Source organism: Impatiens glandulifera, chromosome 1 (assembly GCF_907164915.1).
Source record: "Impatiens glandulifera chromosome 1, dImpGla2.1, whole genome shotgun sequence".
NCBI lineage: Eukaryota > Viridiplantae > Streptophyta > Magnoliopsida > Ericales > Balsaminaceae > Impatiens > Impatiens glandulifera.
Window position 1 is genome coordinate 25039777 of NC_061862.1, and position 15819 is coordinate 25055595.

A 15819-nucleotide genomic window follows, 5' to 3' on the forward strand; every position below is an offset into this window, starting at 1 on the left:
AAAGTTTCCAGCTTTGGCATCTTCTTGGGTATTAACGTTGGAACGATTAGAAGTCAACCCCATATTATTACGCATATCTTATTGGCCGACGATACCCTTTATCTCGTAGAACCGTCAATTGAAAACATTTCCAATTTTAGAAGAATCCTTATCATTTTTAGACTTGCTCGGGTCTTAAGATCAACATAGATAAGTCTAAAATTTTCTTTATTAGAAAGATTCCAATATCATAATTTCCTCCTTGATATCATAGGATTCAAAGTTGAAAATTTTCCAACCAAATATCTAGATCTTCCGTATGACAAAAAATCAAAAGTCACGATATTTGGAATCCCATCATTGAAAAGACGGAGAAAATATTAGCTTTTTGGAAAAGTAACTACTCTCCAAATAGGGTAGAATGACCATCATTAAGTCCACTATTGCATCCATTCCTACATACACAATGTCACATTTTTCTCTCCCTTCATCGACGACAAAAAGAATGGAGACTATTATGCGAAATTTCATGTGGGACAGCTCTAACTCCTCACAGGTGACACTTGGTCAAATGTGATACAATTAAGTTGTGCAAAAATAACGCTGAACTTGATCTCAAAAACTTAACCCTTTACAACACCTCACTCATGTGTAAATGGTGGTGGAGATTTCAAGAAAATGATGCTAGTCTTAGGGCTAAAATATTGATTACAAAGTATGACCATCGTGATTTTTGAGTTGACGCCCTTACGAGAAGAAAATATATCGATAATAATCTTTAGAGATATATCATCAAGACTTTGAACCCTCATTCACCCTCTTCTTGATTTTTAAGTGGAAAATAGAAGAATGATCCACTTATGGCTCGACTCATGGCTCCTTAATGGTAAGTTTGCAGTCTCTTTTCACGACATTTTCTCGGCTTTCATCCCCAAAAAGATATCAAGATTTTATATTTATACACTTCATCCAACGATCAAAACATTTAGAGAATTCCATCCCGTCTCTCAACAGCCGATAACCTAAGAGCCTACTTACTTAAATATTTTCTCTCTAAACTTACTATAAATTCGTTGTCCATGACTCCTATAATCTCATCGACTCTCCAAACTTCGAGGTTAGTCATATTTACTCTTCCCTCAACAACATCAATCCATCTTCTTTCCGTTGGAAGGACTTATGAAAAATTAAGTTACCGTTGAAAGTCACGTTCTTCGAATGATAAACCATTCACGATGGCATCCTTACACAAGACAGACTAAAAAACAATGGATTCCATTTGGCAAATATATACGTTCTTTGTGAAAGTTCTGAGGAGACAATCAACCATCTTCTCTTGGATTGCCATATGACAAAGGAAATTTGGTCTCTTATCTAAAATCTCCTTAATCTCCATATGATAAAGGATATTGAGATGTTTTATAAACGAATTCATACTTAATACCTCTCATTCCCAACCTGAGCCTCCTCTATCATCTAATGAGCTTACTAATGAACATAATGTTATTGAACAAGTAAAAAATCAATCCCGTGCAGAATTAAATTTAGGTGATATTATCAATGATCTGAGATTTATGAAATCAATTGAGAATTTTGATGTTGCTATTCAAGAATGTTGCTATTCAAGATCAAGCTCGAAGAGAATATGTTTTCGAGGTCCATATCAATTAAATGACCATTTATATCCAAAAATAACTTCAGGCTTACTTATTAATTTATGGAATGATCTTCAATTTTCTTCAATTAAAGACTTGGAAATTCTTGCTCAAACAGTGATCGTAACAAAAAAACATTTAGTCTTTATATTGGTTTATCGTTTGATAGAGCTGATTTTAATTTTTTCCAGTTGCAATTGCATCCATTGAAAGAGTTTTTTCTGCAATAAAGACTGTGAAGACTGATTTGCTTAATCGAATGAGAGACGAATGGATGAATGATAGTTTAGTAGTTTATGTTGAAAAATATATGTTTTCAACAATTAAAAATGAACAAATATTGCAATATTTTCAACGAATGAAGTCTCGTACAATACAATTATCTTCCTTTATACCGACTCATCGATAAAAATAACTTTATAATTGTGTTTATTAAGATATTTTTGTCGATTTATATTATCATTGTAAAGTTTTAATTAGTGAATACATTTATTTAATCGAAAAAAAATAGTACAAGTATAACTAATTTAGCCCCCGAAAAATTATTTATGTGTCCGCCACCCAACTCATACCCAACCTATATTAATAAATAATCTATATTAATAAATAATTTAGGTTAACTAAATTTAAATTTAATATGGATTGAATATGTGTTGGGTAATACGAATTGAATTTATCCTCGCTCACCCTTAAATGGTAAGTAGATTAAGAAAGAATATCCTGAGAATAATTAAAAACATGCCTAATCATTAAATGTTATATATTATTTATATAAAAAGATGTTGCACAAGAGTTTAAATGAGTTAGTTGGTAAGAGATAACTTTTACATTAGTAAAGCATGTTACTAAAATAAATAAAATTCTCTTTGATCAATTCTAACTAAATTCCAACCATATTATATTAGTATTTTTTAAAAGGTTTTGGGAACAATTTGTACTATTTTGAGAGAAAGGGTGAGATTGAAATATGAGGGATAAGTATAGGGATCAATTTTAGAATATTTGGGGGTTTCGAGCGTTTTTGACAATTTTAGTTCTCTTCTCTTCTCTTCCGAGCAAGCACATTCATTAAATTTAGCTTCGTTTCCTTCCAAGGGATTTTGAAGTTGGAAGTTGAAGACGAGCAGTAGTAAGTATGAAGAGGGGAGAGATATGCAGCTTTCTGGTGGTGGTGATGCTGGTGCTGAGTTTTGTGGCTAAAATATCATCCCTTTCGGTCTCTGTGATTGAAGATGAGTGCGTCTATGAATACGTTCTCTACGAGGGAGATTCCGTCTCCGGAAACTTCGTAGTTGTCGATCACGATGTCTTTTGGGGTTCTGATCATCCTGGTATTGATTTCACTGTAAGATCTCTCTCTTCTTCTAATTTATTAAACCTAAAATTTACCTTCTTCAATTGCCCATCTCCTCCAATATAGACTAATTTCAATACAATACAATACAATACACAGGTTACATCTCCAGCTGGTAATGTTGTCCATACATTAAAGGGGACATCTGGGGATAAGTTTGAGTTCAAGGCTCCAAGAAATGGAATGTACAAATTTTGTTTCCATAATTCATATTCCACTCCAGAGACTGTCTCCTTTTACATACACGTTGGCCACATAACCAACCAACATGACCTAGCTAAAGACGGTTTCTTTCTTTCCTTCTTTCTTTCTTACTAATTCTTCTTAAATGTTTATTTATTTACTAGTGGCTATTCTGCTTCTTCTGCAGAGCATTTGGACCCTATCAATGTCAAAATTGCTGAGCTAAGGGAAGCTTTAGAATCTGTTAGAGCTGAGCAGAAGTATCTATCTGCCCGCGACACTCGACATCGTCACAGTAAGCAACTATAATTGAACTCATTATTATTATTAGCTCTCTTTTTTAAACACTCTCTGCTTCGCTTGTTGTATGTAGCGAATGAAAGCACCAGGAAACGCGTTCTAACCTATACCATCGGTGAATACATTATGTTAGCCGCTGCAAGTGCACTACAGGGAATCTACATAAAGCACCTATTCAGTAATTCCGTAGCTTACAACAGGGTTTGATTCGTTTTACTCCAATATTATTTCCTCGAAGATCTTTTTTTTTTTTTTTAATTTGTCAAGGATCATAGTTGTCTAACTGATGTTCATGATAACACAATGTTCCGTCGATTATACTAATTTGTAGTTGTTTGGAATCAGTGTTTATTCATTGCCAAGATGATAGATATATCATTTCTTCATTATGGTAGAAAGCAAAATAATATTTCATATATCTGTTCCATAAAGGAAAGCCAAGATTATAGCTATAATCAAATTATATCAGGCTCTCTTAAGTAAGACTCTAGGACCTGTCTAATATGGTGGTGGTGGTCTCTCTCTATATGAGTAAGTTATTTCATTAAGTAGCAAAAGAAACTAGAGACATACTTTTCAGTCCTTTGCATCTGCAATTCCTCCTGAAGTTATCTGAAATACGTGCCCGTCTTCTGTCAAGGGAAACTAATAAAACAGGTATTTCTCATGCAAAGCAAGAGCAAAAGCAAAAGCGAACTAGAGTAAAAGGATATTGCTTCAGCCTCAGGGAGGTTAGGGGCATCAAAGACCTTGCAGACGCGTTGTTCTCCTTTACCTTTCCTGAACATTAACCTAACTGTGGCAGCATGAGCAAGAACATGACCTCCTGCTGGCTTCTTTGGATCTGATATGAACATTCCTCCCCCCGGGTCAGCAATAACTTCATCAAACCAATATTGATTAGTTAGTTAGTAAGCTTTTCAAGGTTTTTAAAGTAGCGTTGAACTGACTAAATTTACCTTGGTTGGTCATATAAACTGCAACGTTAAATTCTGCAGCAATTTTGGTCAATCGAGAGAGCATTTGAGCCAGTTTTTGCTGAAATGGCAATTCACAGGTAGATGATGTTATTATGAATTAATTAAGGTGCCTGTTAGATATATCTAGTTATTACTACCTGACGGTCAGCAAGTTCTCCTCTTCCAGTGAAATCCACACGAAAGAGAGCAATGATAGAATCCACAATCTAAGTAGAACACCACCAATTGAGAGAAAAAGTTCAGTTTAACTGATGAAATTCAAATGCATGGATGAGATGATGGGCAGTAAAAATCCCTACCAGAAGTCTGAAGGGTTCCTCAGCCATTTTTGCTGCCAAACCAAGAAGCAGATTGTACTGATGCTCATATGTATATGCTCGTGCATAAATGATCTGACATGAAAATTAATCACCTCAGTTTACACTTATTACAAAACTATTAGTTTCAAAAGGGAAAAGTAATCCTCACATTGTCAAGAACAGCTGCTGCATCCATGCCAAATCTTTCAGCTATTGGGATTATTCGATCAGGACGGCTTAGGAGAGAATTTAGTTCAGGAGCTCACAAGTTTGAGGTAACATACTTATAGGTAAAAACTAAACTACCTACCATTAAATTGAAAAAAGGATACAATGTTCCTTCAGTGTCGATATAAGCTACTTTTCCGTTCCCTCCTTTCATGCTTGTTGGTAGCTGCAGAAAGGGAGATTTAATGCTTTATATGCTTGTAGTCAAAACACATATTTATGATCATTAGGTAAGCTGATCCATAAATTTGAACCCTGTGGAATGGCTCTCTAAAGACATTTCATAATAACAGTATTTGCACATTTGCATTCCAGATTAAGCATCTTTAATGCCAATACATAGTGTAATAAGTTGATGATTCCAAATGTGTCAGAATAGAATACATGTTCTGAGGAGAAGAGAAAATATAAGCTAGTTCTCTAACAAGTTCTAGAGCCTTATGTTGGGCCTATAGCAATTAGATTTGAATCGACAAACCGATCTCCTTTCTAAATTGGCTGAAGGTCAAACCTGTGTAGAGACACATAGAGTATGTGCTAATTGTGTCTTTCCAGACCTGAAATGAATGTATAAAATCAAGTTATCAGATAAAATTACTTCAAACAAGTAGTGTTCCTAGTGGAACTAATGGAACATGTCAATACTGTTTGTTCTCACCGAAATTCCCCAAAAGCTTCAGTTATTGAAAGAGTTTCAATCCCACCTGAACAAAGAGGTACAAGAAGTTCGAAATTTACTTTCAATAGCAAGTAAAATAACCAAAACATTAATTAGGACTACAAAAATGTACCGCCTAGTAGTTCATCTAGAGCCTGGCTTCCAGTTGTGATGCGCACCACCATTTTCCTCTGTATAGCACATATAATATGACATAATGTAAAAGAAAAAATCTCTAGTTCATAGTTATGATGACACGCAGATGTTCATTATTTTCCTGGACTTGCAGTAGTGTTATGAAGAAACAGATCAGAAGTTCTTACTCTGAGGAGAGCATCGCTTCCAGTAATGTAGCCAAAATTCTGAAGCAAATTGTGTTTAAAATGTCAAAGAATGAATAGATATAACAATATCAATAAGTCTATACATATAAGTGGCTATTGAAGTTCTAACCACAATCTTCTCAGCAGCTTCGCATATTTTATCAACTTTTGCCTCAGACAATCCTTTGATTCCAGTCAAGCTCTGAGGAACGAAAATTGACTTAATACAGTCCAAAAACATTAAGAAAGTCGAAGTAGAAACAGTGCGTACCTTCTTTGTATGCATCATCAAGCCATTGCATGAATAGATCCCTGCATCCTGGAGCTTCTTCACATCTCCAGCATTGACTCCATGAGTAGTAACTGTCATAATCACATTCAAAATGACCTCTCAGAAACTGGTTGAGAGTTGAAAGCAGTAACCTCATATTGATCATCCAACTCAGTTTTCTTAAGCAGAAGAACTAAGAAGCCTGTCTAGGATGCAATGCAAAAACAGCAGAACGGAAAATCAAGCAGTCGCGCATGAGAGAGACACAAACACACTCACATAGACGGTGACAAATCAACAGAAATCTAAACTATAGCAACTAAAACTCAATTCACTTGATATAATTTTGAATAACAACATTAAAACTGAATTACTATTCACAAGTGAACCTAATATAAATCGGAAGCAAATTCTTCATATATATCACTATGCGAACATCATAAGTCTCATTAACAACGAAGCGAACATAATTAATGTCAACAAGAGATAATCAATAACACATAGAAGACTGAATTACGAGAGAATTGAGTAGTACGTTTGTCAATCGCTTCGAACAAGTCATCTTCGTCCTCTATTTCTTCTCTTTCGACAAGCTGCAGCTGACTGTGTTCTTCAGACCTGAAGCCGATTACAAGTAGAGAATTGGAGAAATGCTACATGCTAATCTACAAAGTTGAACAAAGTATGTGATGAACGAAGAAGCCATAGTAACTTACTTGAACGCTAGCATTTTCACTGAGGAGAATATTTCCCGCTTTAGAGAGAGATGGACGAGTTTATGAATGTCGATGATTAAGCGTGTATAACAGTATTTGCAGAAACAGATTTACTTATAAGGGCGGATTTGATGACAGTTATTAATTATTCTATATAATGAACCTGGAATCCGCGATTAACGAAATAACAACTGGAGTCCGTTAGGACCCTTCCCGCCTAAACATTTTAGAAACAGTTTCAATTATTTATTTTTTTTAATTTTTTTTTATTACCGATAACACCTCGATTATTCTTTGGGAGGCAGAAATTCACTTCCTTGATATTTTTTTTTACCATTAAATCTGCTTCAACAAAAAAAACAAAATACCAAAATATTTATTGAAAATGTTTTAGTAAATAAGTTGAATGAAAGAGTAGGTGAAGAATTCAAATAAATTAAGTTCTACAATAGTTTAAATCATAAAATTTATCACTAATAGAATTTATATTCATATTCTTAACTAAATTATGTTGAATATAGAGGGTTAGAAAATTATCCTCCATTTTATTGCGAAGTGTCGTATTTACATGTTTTAAGGCTGAAAATGTTCGCTCAATAATAACAGTATAAAAATATAATGTCAATCCAAGATAAATCAATTTAGCCAAACTAACGTAAGATTTTGATCGTCTACTTTTGATAAAAATTTTCACGCACCTCAACAATAGAAACTTCAAATTTTGCCTCACATAAAGTTTTTAATGTACTAATTTATACTCTAAAACAATGATGTCTTGATTTGTGAAATTATAAGAATAAAATATCGTTACAAACTTACAAATATCATAATTGTTAAATGAGTCGACTAAATGTTTTGAATCTAGAGTTGTATTAAGAGAAAAAAAGTTTCATTGATGACTCATTAAATCAAATATTTAATTTCATCAAGATGAAATCCAAATTGTAAAATTAAGTTAATTAACAATTCAGAATAAAAAAAATGAAATGGAGTCTTAGATAATAAGCAAATAAATAGATGAGAAATAAAAAATCTTCTTACCTTTTTTGTCATATAATTAATAATGTCAATTTTTACTACATTAAAAACATCAAAGATCAAAGTGTTAATGATGTTCAATTGTGTATTACTAGTGATTTTATATAGACAATCAATGTTAGGCACATCAATTTCATTTATAAAGAAAATATTTTTGTTTAATTAAAAAAAATATAGTGTACTATCAATATAGTGTGTGGGACTCATTAAATTTTCAGTTTTCTCACCCATAGGACTATGAGGCGAAAAAGTTGCACAATCAAATAGTAACACAAAATAATTATAAATTTATAATCAAACAAACTTAACCAAAAAAATAAAAATAAAAATAATAATAAATACCTCTTCATTATGAATTATAATATCCTCTAATTTACTTCCTCCTTTAATAAGTTGATAATTAAAATGTAACAAATATTATAAAATAGAATATTCACACTAACAAAAAAAAAAGAGTTTATTTAGAGATTCTTTAACATTTAAATTGTGGCAAACCTAGAAAAGAACAAGTTGGTAATATTGTGATTATATAGATAATGCTATTAGTATTAAAAGTCTCAAATATACATATGAGATTATGTATAATATTATCATTTTAATTATATAAATAATAATATATTTTTAAAATATAAAAAATATAAAATTAATATATATATATATAACCAAATTAATAATTAAAAATAAAATTTATAAATTAAAAATCACTTTTAGTTATACTTGTAATACCAAAATAACTAAAAATGCATTTAAAATTATCGATAGAAAAATAGTTTATCCAAAAACCGAAACGTTTAATAGTTAAAATAATTTAACCGGAACCACTAGAACAGATAAACCGTAAAATGAAACTGATAAGTTATCAGTTCAGTTATCGATTTTCGTTTTTTCATTTAGATAGAATCATAAATAAATTAATTTGAAATAATTCCTATGCCTTTTTGTTTTTGATAAATTAATATATTTTTTGAGAAATAATTGAGGAGTGAATTTGAAAGAAAAAAATAAATGAGAGAAAGATGAAATTAAAAAAAAATAATAAAATTTCTCTACATGTACTTCACTCCTTATAAAAAAATAATTTGCAAGCCAATAATGTTAATATAAATTTATATGTTTAAATTAAAAAATAATTACTTAAAAAAAGGTTAATAAAGTATCTATTTTATATATTTATTTCTTTATAATACTTTAACTTTCTCTATATTATATATAAAAATATTTTTTTTATCTTCCCATATTATATAATAATATATTACTTATTACTCTATATATCATATATATAATATATTAATTTATTTTCTCTCTCCATATTATATTTAATATAATAATATATTAATTTTTTTATTTATATATAAACAGATTTTTTATTTTTTATAGTATTTTTTTATCCTTAATATTATACTTATTTTTTATCCATCTCTATTATAATTCTTTTACATCACTAATCATAATTATATTATTTATATATTGTATCCGTCTTTTCATCTCTAATATTTTAAAGTTTTTTATCCTTACACTTTCATGCTTTTAATTTTTTTTTATTTGTTCTTATTTTTATGTTTATCTTCATAATCTCTTCTCAATTTAAAATATGTATCATATTTTTTTCATTATAGAAAATCATACACAATATATCACAAATATTATTAAAAAAAGCTTCAAAATCATCAAAAACATATCAATATCTACCACCATATGTATTTTTTTTCTTTTTTAAAATCAATAATCTAGCTATATATATTTTAATTTTTATATTTAATATGTTTTTGATAAAATGTACAACTATTATATTTATTTTAATTTTAGGGGCACAAGATTTAAATTTGCATTGGGCCTCCCAACCCTCGAGGCCTGCCTTGCCCTGTATAGTTGTCAAAGGGGCTTCTTCCTTATAGCGCATTCTGTGGGGATTTCCTAAAACCTTCTTCCTTTTACGGGGATCAGTCGCACTTTCTGTTCTGAGTTGTTTTTGGACCTTTTAAGTTTAAAATTACTAAGCTAGTCCAACATCAGTTGGTTCGGACCTCCACTTAATTTCACCCAAACTTCATTCTGATCATTGATAGATCACCCAGGTTCGGGTGTAATATAATTATATTTTGATTTGATTTTCAAAAATTATGATTATGTAATTAAATTAATATCAAATTTATTTATTTCCTTATATGTATTATATAATATGTAATTTTAATTTATAAATATTATTTTGTTATTCGGTATACCTCGATATACCAAAATTTAAAAATATCATATTTTTACCTTATCAATAATTTTGGTATCGGTATCATACCTTACATTTTTTCGGTATATCAAAAATATCGATATTTTTGATATATTACGTACTGTATTTTTGATATACTTATAATTCGATAATTTTTTTCATCCCTAATTAAAAAAGAGAAATAAATTTCTCACAATAATAATAATTAACTTTAATCAAACTAACACCTTATTATCATCATTTGTTTTATTAAACTATTTGAACAATTAACAGCTTGTTTGATATAATAAAGATTATTTGATTACTGTAGACACTACTTTCTTACCTCAAATCTATAATTAGAAAATAATTTCGTGGAAAAAACTTTTACTCTTTAAACAATAATTATACAACTAATGGTACGGAAATAAAAATAAATAATTGAATTGAAAACAATGTCGAATTCCAATTTAATTAATTCTGAATATTTGAAATAAATTCTAAAAAAATAAAAAATAGCTAAATAAATTCCACTTATATTTTTATCTTTTTTATAATTTTTTTATTATTTATATATGAGTATTTATGATTGATTATTTTAATTTTATTTTATATATATGAGCATTCATTATTAATTATTTTAACTCTATATTTCTTCTTCTTTTTTATATATTTTTTTTATATTCACATTAATTATTAATTATTTTAAAATTGTTTGATCCCAATAATTGAATATAACAATGAAAATTCTTTCAACAATAAAAATCCTTCAACACAAAAATAAATTAATTAATAATTAAGAATTGAATAATAATAAAAACTCATTCATCAAACACCAAAGAATAATAATCAAATATTAGATAAAACAATTCATTTACTACTAATATAAGTCGTGAATAAAAATTAAATAAAAAATTATTAATTTCATTTTTATTTATATTAAACTAAATAAGAAAAAAATCCTTTTTTATTTTAATTATATTAAAATAAATAAGAAAAAACCCTTTTTCATTTTAATTATATTAAAATAAATAAGAAAAAACCCTTAAAAAAATATTACAATAAAACAAGAATTTAAGAAATATAAAAAATAAAAAAACTAATAAAAAAAATGAAATATAAAAGAGAAATTAATATTAAAATAATAAAAAATTTAAAAATAAAATAAATTACCTAATTTAATTAATGAAAAGAAGAGAGAGAAAATATATTAATATTTAATTAATAAATATATAAATTTAAAAATAAAGGTTAATCATGGTTACTAAAAGAGGCTAAATGAGCCAAATTTTGATAGTACATATGTTTGAATGACATTTTATTAGTAAATACGTCTAAGTGAGCTAGTTGTACAAGTACATACGTCTAAGTAAGCTTTTTTCCAATAAAATATTTAACAAAATACTAAAGGATAATGTTTAAAAGCTAATATATTAATGAATTATGATTTTTATTTATTTAAAGTGTTTTATTTGGACGGAGAGATCTGGTTAGGGAGGAGTGATACCTATGATAAGTTGATTAATTATTATATATTAAAAATAAAATGAGTTATATAAACCTCAAAATAAAATTGATAATGGTAAGGTTTAGTTTATTTTAATTTATTTAAGGTTTATTTTGGGTATTTTATTTTAAATCATAATATTTATTTAGATTATTTAATTTAATATGTTTAATTTTAATTATATATTATATTTATATATAAAATTAAGTAAAAATAAAATATATATTATTTTAATATTTATATAATAAATTTTATTTTAATATATAATATTAAAGGTTTATGTAATATATTTTATTTAGTGTATATTATTTATTTGAATTATTTAATTTAGAAGGTTTAATTTTAATTATATATATTATGTTTATAAAATAAAGTAAAATAAAATATATGGCTTAAAATAAAATATATGGCTTATTAATTTTAACTAACATGAAAGCACGGATAAAAATATATAAAAAAACATTATTTATTCATAAATATTTTAAATAAATTTAATATTATTTAAATTTAATTAATTTAAAATTAGTTTTAATTTGTAAAATTTAAATTTAATTTTAATATTAACATACATTCATCTCGTGACCTCAAACTTTCAAATGTTCGCCAAACAATCACTAATTTCCGACCTCACACTCGAATAACTTTCCAACACCTGACCTTCATCTCGTGACATCACACTTTCAAATGCTCGTTTGACTAACCACTAATTCTGACCTCACTCGACAAATCATCCACCACCCGTCGTGACCTTACACTTTCAAATGTTCGTCAAACCAACCACTAATTTCGACCTCACACTCGACAAACAACCCATCACCCGACCTCACACTTTCAAATGCTCGTCATACCAACCACTAATTCCGACCTCCATGTTGTGACATCACACTTTCAAATGCTCGTCATACCAACCATTAATTCTGACCTCACACTTGACAAACCACCACCACCCGACCTCCATCTCGTGACCTCACACTTTCAAATGCTCGTCATACCAACCACTAATTACGACCTCACAACAAACCACCCACCACTCGACCTCCATCTCGTGACCTCACACTTTTAAATGCTTGTCATACCAACCACTAATTCCGACCTCACATTCAACAAATCACCCACCATCCGACCTCCAACTCGTGACCTCACACTTTCAAATGCTCGCCAAACTAACCACTAATTCCGACCTCACACTTTTAGAGACCTATCATTTGTTTAAAAGTTGCGCCATCATATATTATAGTGAATAATACATACTTGAAAATATAAATTTGCATGTATTAGGATTTGAACCTTGTCTTAAGCATGAAATGTAAACACTTAAACCGCTAAACCACTTATGATTGTTGAAATAATTTTATTATTTTGTGTATGTATATATAATTTGTATTTAATATTTATTACCGATTAGTAATTTTATATATTAACATAAAAATTATTTATACTCATAAAGAAAATATTATATATATATATATGATGAGAGAAAAAATCGTATGATAAAGATAAAATTTATTTATATAAAATTAATAATGAAAAATAATATAATATATCTATAAAGTAACAAATAAATATAAAATTATAAATGTAAGAGCATTTATAAAAAAAATTGTTTATAAATGTAAATAAACTAAATAAATATAAAAATCATAAAGTGGTGCATTTATATAAAAAAAAAAATTTGTTTATATCTTGAAAAATATTATGATAAGGATATATATACTATATAATAAAAATGTGGTAATGAAAAACAAAATTTAATTAGAAAGAGAGTGTAAATACCTTGATGACGTGGATTATAAAAATGATGATGTGGATTAATGTGGTGTTTGTTGACTTTAAACATCATTATATATAGTTTTAGTTTGTAAAATTTAAGTTTAATCTTAAACTTAATATTAACATACATTCATCTCGTGGCCTCACACTTTTAAATGATCGCCAAATAAACCACTAATTTCGACCTCACACTCGAATAACCATCCACCACCCGACCTCCATCTCGTGACCTCACACTTTCAAAATGTTCGTCTAACCAACCACTAATTTCGACCTCACTCAACAAATCACCCATCACCCGACCTCCATCTCGTGACGTCACACTTTCAAATTTCGTCAAACCAACCACTAATTCCGACCTCACACTCGACAAACCACCCATCACCTAACCTCCATCTCGTGACCTCACACTTTCAAATGATCGTCATACCAACCACTAATTCTGACCTCGATCTCGTGACCTCAAACTTTCAAATGTTCGTCACACCGATCACTAATTCCGACCTCAGACTTGACAAACCACCCACCACCCGACCTCCATCTCATGACCTCACACTTTCAAATGCTCGTTACACTAACCACTAATTCCGACCTCACACTCGACAAACCACTCACCACTCGACCTCCATCTCGTGACCTCACAACTTCTAAATTCTCGTCATACCAATACTAATTCAGACCTCACACTCGACAAACCACCCACCACCCGACCTCTAATTCGTGACCTAACACTTTCAAATGCTCGCCAAAGCAACCACTAATTCCGATCTCACACTTTTAGAGACCTATCATTTGTTTAAAAGTTGCGCCATCATATATTATAGTCAATAATACATACTTGAAAATATAAATGGTCTTAAACATGAAATGTAAACAATTAAACCACTAGATCACTTATGATTGTTGAAATAATTTTATTATTTTATGTATGTATATATATATATTTTATATCAAATATTTATTACCAATTACTATAATTATATATAGTTTTAGTTTGTAAAATTTAAGTTTAATCTTAAACTTAAAATATTAACATACATTCATCTCGTAACCTCACACTTTCAAATACTCGTCAAACCAACCACTAATTCCGACATCACTTAACAAATCACCCACCACCCGACCTCCATCTCGTGACCTCACACTTTCAAATGCTCGTCATACTAACTACTAATTCCGATCTTACACTCGACAATTCATCCATCACCCGACCTCCATCTCGTGACCTCACACTTCCAAATGCTCGTTATACCACTCATTAATTCCGACCTCACAATCGACAACCACCCACCACCCGACCTCCAACTCGTGACCTCACACTTTGAAATGCTCTCTAAACCAACCACTAATTTGATCTCACACTTTCAGAGACCTATAAATTTGCATGTATTGGGATTCGAACCCTAGTTTTAAACATGAAATGTAACACTTAAACTGCTGGATCACTTATGATTGTTGAAATAATTTTATTATTTTGTGTATGTATATATATTTGTATTAAATATTTATTACCAATTAGTTAATTTTTTGTTAACATAAAAAATTATTTATTTATATATATATATATATATATATATATAAGAGAGAAAAATATGATAAAAGATAAAATTTATTTATATAAAATTATGATGAAAAATAATATAATATATATAACTAACAAATAAATATAGGAACATTTCTAAAAATAATATTTATTTATATCTTGAATTAATATTAATATAAATAATTTTTTTAGATATATATATATTATATATAATGAAAAAATAAAATTTAATTAAGAAGAGAAAGAGAAAGAAAGAGAAGGAAAGACATATGAGATTGGAGAGATAAAAAAATATTTGATAGACTTATAAAAATATACGGTGGTGTTACTTTAAGCATTAGTATCATTATTATAATTATAATTATAATTATATATATCTATATATATTATATATTTATAAAATAAAATAATTAATAGTATAGGAGAAATTAGATTGGGAATAGGAAGGAAAGTTGGGTACAACAGTTAAAATGGTTTGAAAGGTGGTCAATACAAAAGACAAAGAATTGCTCTAATATAACATAGTCTTCACACATATCTCCATCCCACTTCTTATCATCATCTTCTTCGTAGAAAGCTATGGAAAAAGGCGACGGCAGCGGCGACGACGAGCGGCATATACTATTGGTGTCTTTTCCGGGTTTAGGTCATATAAACCCAACTCTGAATTCGCTAAGCGTGTTGTCCGATTGGGGCGTCAAAGTAACGTTTTGACAGCCGATATTGCTCTAAAAAAGCATTCCCCGGTCGTCGCCTCCCCTCTCCGGTGGCATCACCTTCGTAGGATACTCCACCGACTATATATGGTGAGGGCC

General features: G+C 29.3%; 2 protein-coding genes across 2 annotated transcripts; one reads left to right on the plus strand and one right to left on the minus strand.

Annotated features, from left to right (window-relative positions):
* Nucleotides 1–2697: 2697 nt before the first annotated feature.
* On the plus strand, nt 2698–3860 carry LOC124920955 (transmembrane emp24 domain-containing protein p24beta3-like). The gene is made up of 4 exons (XM_047461546.1): nt 2698–2979; nt 3088–3274; nt 3359–3466; nt 3545–3860. The coding sequence occupies exons 1-4, from the start codon at nt 2770–2772 to the stop codon at nt 3676–3678; spliced, it is 639 nt and encodes a 212-aa protein (XP_047317502.1). The 5' UTR covers nt 2698–2769; the 3' UTR covers nt 3679–3860.
* LOC124921519 (meiotic recombination protein DMC1 homolog) lies at nt 3747–7774 on the minus strand. Its single transcript, XM_047462193.1, has 15 exons — nt 7766–7774; nt 6766–6883; nt 6231–6322; nt 6090–6161; nt 5960–5998; nt 5770–5827; nt 5637–5682; nt 5490–5535; nt 5083–5144; nt 4920–4986; nt 4751–4843; nt 4589–4657; nt 4431–4509; nt 4185–4351; nt 3747–4092 (listed from the first exon to the last, which is right to left on the minus strand). The coding sequence occupies exons 1-15, from the start codon at nt 7772–7774 to the stop codon at nt 4048–4050; spliced, it is 1062 nt and encodes a 353-aa protein (XP_047318149.1). The 3' UTR covers nt 3747–4047.
* Between the last annotated feature and the right edge of the window lie 8045 nt (nt 7775–15819).